Source organism: Corvus cornix, chromosome 15 (assembly GCF_000738735.6).
Source record: "Corvus cornix cornix isolate S_Up_H32 chromosome 15, ASM73873v5, whole genome shotgun sequence".
Classification (NCBI taxonomy): Eukaryota; Metazoa; Chordata; class Aves; order Passeriformes; family Corvidae; genus Corvus; species Corvus cornix.
This window is the reverse complement of record NC_046345.1, coordinates 3,834,660-3,843,945: the sequence shown is the minus strand read 5'-3', so window position 1 is coordinate 3,843,945 and position 9,286 is coordinate 3,834,660. Positions and strand designations below refer to the sequence as shown.

Here is a 9,286-nt window from a genome sequence, read left to right as displayed (position 1 = left end):
ATTATAGGTGCAAGGATTTGTGTGCGCTTGGCACAATCCTCCAACAAAGGTAGGGTTGACTGCACTGAGACGAGAAATGTTTATTTGGAGTGGCTACAAGGAGCAGGACAGAACAAAAAAACCACTTTTTCCTCACAGATTTCACTCTGCTTCCTGGCCCAGGTACACACTGAACTCAGTTCACTTTGCTCACAGAAGAGAAACACAGTTTATAGGACAAGGGTTACAGACCTAGTTCTGGAAGCCAACACATAATTGTTATTTTCTATGATATAAACCCTCCTAGACGAAACGAGCATGTAAATGATTTCTCAGGAAAAATAAGCTTGTTTATCAGAGAGAGATGGAAAGATGACATCCCTCTCCTACGAGTGATTGCACCCATATAATACATACCCAAAATGTACCCAAAGTAACCACCCATCTTGTTAATGCTCAACCAACTGTATTTGGCATTTTAAAAAGATAAAGCCAAGTAGTTTGCTTTTTTTTTTTCTTAACAAAAGCTCCTTTAAACACCTAAAAAATACCTCTTAATGCAGAGTTACGTATTTTTGCATACTAAATTTTGTGTGTTGAGAAGAGCTTTCCTTTGTGTGCCATGAAGCTGCATAATTATTTCCAAATTCGTGGAGAAGGCTGCTGTCCTTTTAGGAGTTTTTCTGTGGGATTTTGATTGTCACCTAGAGGGGGGAAAAAAAAGTAAAGAAAAGTCACAAAGTTACTTGGGATTTTTCTGGAGAGTTCTCAGGAGTATTCACAGAAAGGGTGAGAGGCAGGAGAAAATCCAGTGTATCCCAGTCAGGGACAGGTTTGGAGACTGGGAAGGCTCAAGGAGAGGGGGAAGCTCACGGTTTGGGTCACAGTTTTGCCTCAGTTTGGTTTCAACTCTGAGCCTAGCCCACACCAGCAAAGGCACAAAGACAATCTGGAGCTACCCCAGAGGGTTGGGAAGGCCGTGGATCCAGGGATACTCACGTTTTTCACCTCCACATAGGCCTCCAGGCCGTACTCTCCCAGCTCCCGCCCGTTCCCTGAGGCTTTGTAGCCACCAAAGGGGGCCTGGGCACCAAACACATCATAGCAGTTTATCCTGGAATGGAAAGCAAGGATGAAACACCTGTAGCTCAGGGAAGAGCCCTCTGGCAGCACATGGGATATCTGAGCTGTTCACAGCAGAGGGAGGGTGGAATTTCTGGGCAGGATCCCCTTATCTGTCAGTTCCCTCAGCCAACAGAACCAATCAGCGCTGGAATTTATCAGGCAGGACACAGAACATCACGGAATCCACCCCCATCTCTCATTATTCCAGGGCCAAGTGTCCAGGTTGCCACTCTCAGCTGCAACTTCCAGGGATGGGGCAGCCACAGCTCCTCTGGGCAACCTGTGCCAGGGCCTCACCACCCTCACAGGGAGGAATTTCTCCCCAATATCCCATCTAACGCTGCCCTCTGGCAGTGGGAAGCCATTCCCCCTTGGCCTGTCACTCCATCCCTTGTCCCAAGTCCCTCTCCAGCTCTCCTGGAGCCCCTTTAGGCACTGGAGGAGGCTTTAAGGTCTCCTTGGAGCCTTCTCCAGGCTGAACACTCCCAGATAACCACTCTCATAGGAGAGATGCTCCACCCTAAATAAATAAATAAATAAATAAATAAATATAAAAACCACCTAAGTTCCCATTATACCTGAAGGTCTGACATTACTCTGAGCAAAGTACACGTAAAATTAGACCCAAAGGACAGACAGGCTATCAAAGAGCAATCCCAATGAGCCACGGCAGCACCCAGGGAAGCTTCCAGCAGCTGTGGGGGGAGGCAGGGAGACAGTTCAGGCTCACCAGACTGTCCCAGCCCGCAGGCTCTGTGACACAAAGTTGGCTTTGTCCAGGTCCTTGGTGAACACTGCGGCTGCCAGGCCATACTTGGAGTCGTTGGCTCTCTCAATGACCTCCTCAATGGTTTTGAATTTCAGGATCTGCATGACTGGCCCAAATATCTGCAAAACCCAAGCAGAGCATGGGAAAATCTGTGTAAATGGATCACAGGGAGGCCATGGGTGATGTGGGGCTGAAAGTCGCACAGGACACGAAATTCAGCGTCACTGCCCCTGTTAACAAAGGGCCCAGGATGTAACCAGAAGGGAAGATCACGTAACACGGAGAAACCTCGGGTTCCACAGCTCATGAACAGCCAGTGCTTGTAAACCTGGGGGTTTTTACATCAAGAGGTGGGAAGGGGCTGGACAGGGGGTGCTGCAGGACTCACCTCCTCCCTGGCAATGGTCATGTTGTCCTGCACGTCCCCAAAGACTGTGGGCTGGATGAAGTAGCCCCTGTCTGCAGCGGCGTTGCCACCACACAGCAGCTTGGCTCCCTCCCGCTGCCCAGCGCTGATGTAGCCCAGGATCTTCTTGAACTGCTCCTCATCCACCTGAGAGCCAGGAGGGGGCACACGTCAGCTCCACTTGGAAAAAGATTCCTTATTTCAACAGGCTGCCAAGCCAGCTCCAAAGGGAAATGATCATTTTTAAATGCCAGCAGCAAGTTTTGGGATCATCCGAATGGTTAATTAACTCCTCCCTCCTGCACCAGTGAGGAGATAATGGGCACAGTTCAAATGAGGTTAATCAATAAACCAAAGGATATTTCCCTTCTAATCTACACAATGACCCAAGACTGGGATTATTTCATGAGATAACAGCTCAGGGTGTTTCCTGCTCTTACCTGAGGCCCCTGCTCAGTTTTGAAGTCAAAGGGGTTTCCAACCACCCTGGCCTTGGCCTTCTCCACGCTCCTCTCCACAAACTCATTGTAAATGTCCTCCTGCACGTATGTCCTGGACCCAGCACAGCAGCACTGTCCTTGGTTGAAGAACAGGGCAAAGTGGGCTTGATCCACAGCCCAGTCCACTAGGATGGGGGAGAGAAAACAAATAAGCAGATAAACCCAACCAGAGTCCAGGACTTCTTTAGGACAATTATCACAGAGACTGCTGGGGATACAAAGTCCCTTCAGCTAACAGCATTCGCCATGGGTTAGTAGGGCAGGAGTTACAGACTTAATTCTTATGAGGGTCTATTAAAGCAATCCAGACTAGAGAAAATTATCTGAGGCAGATTACAGTTCTCATTGGAAATTATCGGGTATTAAGGACAAATTTTCTTCCTTACTTAACTGCCATATAAAAGGCCATGTGTTGGCTCATCAAGACCAAAAATGAGTTTATACTCAAGGGATGAGGGAAGCAGGACTTCGTAAGAGAAGAGTGGTGTGCTCCAAGAGAAATGAAAACAAAATTGGAGCAAGGACTGGAGGAAGATACTGAAACAATCATTGTTTGTTGGTAACTGAACTTCCCAGCACTGGGAAAAGATGTGGGAGTGGAGAAGCACTGATACACAAATGCAGCAGCTACAGCAGGAGGCACAGAGTGGTGGTGTCCGGGCTGGAGCCTCACACAACACGGGAGAGTTTTCCTTCCCTTTCCTTTCCCCTCCAGCTCTGCTTGGAAGTGGCCAAGGTAAAAGGCACAGATTAAACATTGCACAGCAGGTACTCACTGTCTGCATCAGACATGATTATATTTGGGCTCTTCCCTCCAAGCTCCAGGGTCACCCTCTTGAGGTTACTCTCTGCTGCAGCCTTTTGGATCAGGTGTCCAACCTGCAGGGAGAGCAGAGCAGGTGTTGCAATTAACTCCCACATCAGCAAGGCCTGGCAGGGCTCTGGGTTTACATCTCAGTCAGCACTTCAGTGTTAATCCCCTCATTGTCAGGGCTTTAAGTCCGCCTAGAGTTTCACCCCCAGTAAGAAGCAGCTCAAGGGAAACAATAGGAAATATTCTAAATATTCAAATCAGAACAAAAGAGTCTTATGTAATGCAAAAATACACATCAAACCCTGGAATCAGCCTTAAATGAGGTGTAGAAGGCAAAGCACCTCCAGTATTTTATCCAGCAATGAGATACTCCGTGGTCCCAGGGGCTGAAGGTTCAGGTGCTCCCTTACCTCTGTGGAGCCGGTGAAGGCCACCTTATCAATGTCCATGTGGGAGGAGATGGCAGCTCCTGCCGTGGGCCCATAGCCAGGGATGATGTTCACCACGCCTGGAGGGAATCCAGCCTGGCAATTCCCAGCAGGACACAGCAAGGTTATTCCTTTTACACTCCAAGGCTTCCCCTCCCCTCCTCTGTTTGTGCCCCTACCAGCAGCAGCCTTTACTCCTTTGATTTCCCAGGGCTTTATTTTAATGCTGTTTGCAATAACCGGGACATAACTCCTCTTCCCACCCCATATCCCGAGCACAATTTGAAGGTGTATTTACAGATATAGATATAAATACAGATGTATGTTCACTTTCTGATCACCCTGAAGTTCATTATCTAATCAAACCTCAAAGAGTCCTTCCCTAATCAAGAGTTACATGGTCTGCATATGCATTTATATGAACAAGGGGGTTTTTTGCTAAATCAGCTGCTGAGAGACCCAGGACAACCCGTCCTTCCTGCAGACAGCCCTTCCCTGCTCCTGTCTCCAGTGGTGATGGAATCCTGGCCTTGTCCTCACCTCTTTGATCAGATTGGCCACGTAGAGAGCGCTCAGGGGGGTTTGCTCTGCCACTTTCATCACAACCACATTCCCAGTGGCCAGGGCAGGCCCCAGTTTCCAGGCTTGCATCAACAGTGGGAAGTTCCACTGAAAAACAAGGAGGGATTTGCTGGCGTGAACGTGAAAGTTTCTGATTAATCAGTAATTAACCAGTGAGCTCCACTCAAATCAGCACTTAGGGAAGAGCCTTGGATCTTTCCTCATCACACAGAATTTTGGGGTTAATTCTAGGTAGTAGTTTAAACTTAATTGTGGTTCTGAGACAGGTAATTCCTATAAATGGGGTTAAAGCCCCCTTTTTTTTTTAATCAGCAGATACAAAGTAAACCTTGCTCAGAGCCCATGAAATGAACAGGCAGTTCTGTACTCCCGGAGTGAAGTAAGAGCCCTCCCAGCTGGTGCAAGCCCGACTTTGTTTACCCCTGGGAGGAAGCAGGGGTTAGCAACAGAGGGGAACTTACACTGTAACACTGAATTCTTGCAACGCTGCAGGAACTGCTGTTACATTTTACTCACCGGGATGATCTGTCCACAAACTCCCACTGGCTCGTGTCTTGTGTAGCAGAAGAAGTCTCCATCTAATGGGATGGTTTTGCCATGGAATTTATCTGACCAGCCTGCAAAGTATCTGGAAACAGTAACAATTTGGTCATTGGAATTAAAATAACAAGTCTGCTGCCAACAGAAGATGAGAGACTTCCTCCAGCTATTTGCTTTCTTCTCTTTTTCAGTCACTTCAGAAAACACAACCCAATGCAGGTATTTCTGAAACAGGTGATTTTAAGAATGGACAGTAAATAGAAATATTTGTGTCTCTCATTGTCATTTCTGTGCTGTAACAGATCACCACCCTTTGTGTGACTTTGGGAACTCAGAGGAATTACAGCAAAAAGTAAACCCAAAGTGTCTGATATGAAACCAGATCAGTCAGATCCAGATCCCACAGCACCTGTGGCCTCCAAACCTACCTGAGACATTTGACCACCATGTCCAAATCCACCAGGTAGGAGATGGCGTAGGGTTTGCCGTTATCCAGAGTTTCCAGTGCCTGCAAAAGACAGCAAGGTTTCCTGAAGAGCCGGGGGGAAGTCACAAGCACAGCTTTGAGTCAGATCTCAGTTTGCTGGATCTGTCCGGCATGTTGGCCTCCCAAAAGTTCTTCCCCCCACCTTTGTAAGTCTGTCCCACAGCCTGAGCTGTGGATGAAGCCCCCAGCCCACCCAATGGACAGAACCCCCCGTGATTTCCAGTCCCTGCACTGCGGCAGAGCACAGCACTCACAGCCAGGTAGGCACGGTCCCTCTCGATCAGGTCAGCCAGACGGTTCAGCAGCTTGCCCCGGTGAGATGCGTCCATCCTCCTCCAGGGAGAGCCCAGCTGGAATGCTGCCTTGGCTGCCTTGACGGCTTTGTCCACATCTGCCTGCGGGGGAGCCCAGGCAAAGGGTGAGAAAGGGTGAGAAAGGAGTAACCAGGCCCCACTCCCTCTCTTCAAACAACAAAAGCTCTCCCTGCTCTCCAGGAGGAAACAGCCTCCAGCCAAACAGCACAAGAGGCTGCTCCTGCCAGGCTTTTGGCAGCTGCCCCACTGCAAGGCACTCCTCGATCCCAGGGCAGGGGAGCACACGGGTACAGCCCCTGGGCCATTTTCCCCGTGAGCACCATCCTCAGCACAAACACTGCGCTGCACCAGACACAGCTTTCCCACCCAGGCTGCATCCGTGAGGAGCAAGGAGCAGGAGTGGCAGTGGACCAGATGGATGCAACAGCTGTGCAGCCACAACCTCTGCCTGTGCTCACCCTCTGTTATTTCAGCTACACGGAGTGCAAATATCATCAGGTTATTTCTGCCATGCCACCTGCTGGGTTAATATTTGCATCCTAGAACAAGGCATGGGGAAAGCTCTGGAAGTCTGCTTTTGGCACTTTTTCAGAATCCAATCTAAAAGGGTTTTTTCCTTGATCAGCTGTCTCTGATCCATGATTTTTGTCCTGTCGAGGCATTTGCTGGTTCCTACTTGGTTCTCTGTCCTGGCTTGCTGCAATGGTCTTGCCGGGACAAGCCAGGCTGCCACAGAGAGGCAAACAACAAAGGGTTTTCCTCACTCACTCCTCCCTTGGGGAACACACACAAGTTTCCAGACTGCAGGATAAACCCAAAATTGCTGGGAAACACCACCTCAGCTCTGCCACCAGCTCCCAGCAGGGCCTTGCATAAGGCAGGGGATGATGACATGACTTTATTCCCCACCATTTCTTTTTTTAAAAAAGCAGTAGTCAAGGAAGAACAGGAGCAGCACTTGATGTGGTATTTGCATAGATGAGACACTGCTGCAAACACGGCTCTCCTGGAGCTGCCCAGGTGAGAGGTGGAGTGGTGTCTTCCTCTGCAACCCCTCTGGACCCGCTCCCATGGAAAACAAACCCATCTCATCCCAACAACATTTACCTTATCACCCTCAGCCACCTGGCAGATGACTTCTCCTGTGGCTGGGTTGATGGAAGGGAAGGTTTTCTTGCTGACTGCATCGTGCCATTCGTTATTTATGAAAATCTGCAAGCAAAAAGCCAAGCAGGGCTGAGCCTTCGAGCCAGATCCCAGGGAGATCAGGGGGAGCTTTGGTTCTTTGATGGCATCTGAGGAGCCTGGTTAATTAAAAGGGCTTAACTTGACTTGTGTGGGCTCCAAACCTGCAGCGATATGAAGGAGATACTTTAGCCTAAAAACACATAACAGAGCCTCCAGTGAGTAAAGGAATTCACAGCTCAGCAAACAGCACGTGAATTGGAAGAGGTTCCCATCTTGGTAGGTCCTTGCAAAAGCTGGAAGCCTGGCTGGAGCTGTGCAGGGACACTGGGGAGCTCAGGAGACTGAGAAGTGAGAAAATGCTTTAGGCATGGACAAGTGAGTTGATTTTGCCCAGAGCACAAGAGCTTTTGCAGCATTTCTTACGGACTTATGAGCCTTAAGGGTCTTTCCCAACCTAAATAATTCTATTATTGACAGATTAACCGATTTTAGGCTCCCCATGCACCAGAACCAGGTGTTAACAGCAGCTTTTTACCAACTCCTTCTTTCTAAAGGTATTTTTTTTTTTTTCCAGGTCGATGGCAAGGAACTGGGAGTGCAAAGATCGTGGTGCTCGCCAAGAACTTGCTGAACGCTCAGACAACCGCCAACGGCCTGGGCATGGCCACCGGGGAAGGATTGGCCGGGTGCCTTGGAGTGCTGCCTTCCACCAGCACCTCGCACAGGTGATCCCACAGGATTTTCCTGGAGCAAGGGTCTAATCTCTGCAGATAACCAGCCAAGTACCTTCCCCTCCCTTCCCGTGCCCTTTCTCAGAGTTTTCTCCATAGGTCGTTCGCACCGATGCGGGGTTGCCGAGCCCACCGCGGGCACGGGGACAGAGCCCGGTGGCGGTGGGACTCATGCCCTGTGCCCCGCATCTGCGGCTGCACCCAAGGCTGCTCTTTTCCAAGGCTTTGGGCCCGAATCCCCGGCTGCTCCGGCGCTCCGGGTTCAGCGTCACCCCGGGCTGGCCCAGCCCCGCGCCGGGCTCGATCGGCGGACACGGAAGCCCCAGACACCCCTGCCCAGCCCGGCTGGCCCGGGCTCCCAGCGCGGCCCTACCTTGTTATAGGCGATGTCGGGGCGCGGGTTGGGCGCCGGGATGGGGGAGGCAGCGGCGGCCGAGAAGGGAGCCCGGAGCAGGGCCGGGCAGAGCCGGGAGCCGCGCACCACCGCCCGCAGCATGCTGAGCTCAGCTGGGCCGGGCCGGGCCCCGCAACTCGGGACAGCCCCGCTCCGCTCCCCCGCCCCGCCCCGCCCCGGCACCGCTCGGCACCGCCCACCTCGGCTCGGTTTGGCTCGGCTCGGTGCTGCTCTCAGCAGCGCAGCACGGGGAGAACCAGCCTGGCGTCCTCGGTTCGGATGGAATAGGCTCGATCCAGCTCGGTTCGGGCGGTGCTGGCTCAGCTCAGCTCTGCTCAGCACGGTCCCGTTCGGGTCGGTTCAGCCCAGTTCAGCTCAAGTCAGGCTTGGTTTAGTGCAGCGGGGGTGCCTCATCCGTGTCCAGCACCGGCACTAACTGTCCCTGTCCTTGTCCCTATCCCGTCTCTGCCCTCTCTCCGTCCATACCCAGAGAATTTCGTGCCTAATTGCAGGCAAGAACTAGGAAAAAAGAGGAAAAAAAATACAGAAACACCTCCGCTGAGCTGGTTACTTTTGAAGGAAGGTGATGAGGGAGAATTTGGGGACCTAGACCCTCGGTTCCATGGACGTGCCACCATTACCGTCCAGCCAGGCATCCAAAAAACCCTCCCGTGTGTAGGGGCAGTGGAACAAAGCCAGGGAAGTGCTTTCACAACAGGGAGCTTCTCGGTGAATGCAAATGAGAGGCTTTGTGAAATCGCTCCCATCAATGGCTAAAGGGCTTCTTTTCTGGTTTGTTTTAGATGCATTGTGCAACTTCAGTGTATCCAAGTGCAGATTCACGTGCAGGGAACAGAGGAGCGCTCGGGTTATCATCACCATCGCTAAGGAAGCCACAGACCAAAAACACAAAGAGTTTTTAACCTCTAAAAAAAGACCTGGGGAATACCCTGTGTAAGAGACTGCACCCTCTGGCTTCTTCAGTGAGGGGTCTGTGAAGGGTGACAGGGATAGCTCTGGTTTATTAAA

General features: G+C 50.9%; 1 protein-coding gene across 1 annotated transcript; it reads right to left on the bottom strand.

The window, feature by feature from the left end:
- Nucleotides 1–55: 55 nt before the first annotated feature.
- On the bottom strand, nucleotides 56–8,407 carry ALDH2 (aldehyde dehydrogenase 2 family member). The gene is made up of 13 exons (XM_010398314.3): nucleotides 8,237–8,407; nucleotides 7,052–7,156; nucleotides 5,885–6,025; nucleotides 5,572–5,651; nucleotides 5,120–5,231; nucleotides 4,562–4,690; nucleotides 4,004–4,117; nucleotides 3,556–3,658; nucleotides 2,720–2,904; nucleotides 2,262–2,426; nucleotides 1,835–1,992; nucleotides 979–1,093; nucleotides 56–683 (listed from the first exon to the last, which is right to left on the bottom strand). The coding sequence occupies exons 1-13, from the start codon at nucleotides 8,357–8,359 to the stop codon at nucleotides 651–653; spliced, it is 1,563 nt and encodes a 520-aa protein (XP_010396616.1). The 5' UTR covers nucleotides 8,360–8,407; the 3' UTR covers nucleotides 56–650.
- Nucleotides 8,408–9,286: the final 879 nt, after the last annotated feature.

Bases quoted from the DNA above. Each gene is read 5' to 3' on its own strand.
- ALDH2 (XM_010398314.3), bottom strand. From the start codon at position 8,359: ATGCTGCGGGCGGTGGTGCGCGGCTCCCGGCTCTGCCCGGCCCTGCTC. The intron at 7,157-8,236 runs GTAGGGCCGCGC...TTTTGCTTGCAG, and splicing joins CCGACATCGCCTATAACAAG to ATTTTCATAAATAACGAATG. The intron at 6,026-7,051 runs GTAAATGTTGTT...GCTCCCCCGCAG, and splicing joins AGGTGGCTGAGGGTGATAAG to GCAGATGTGGACAAAGCCGT.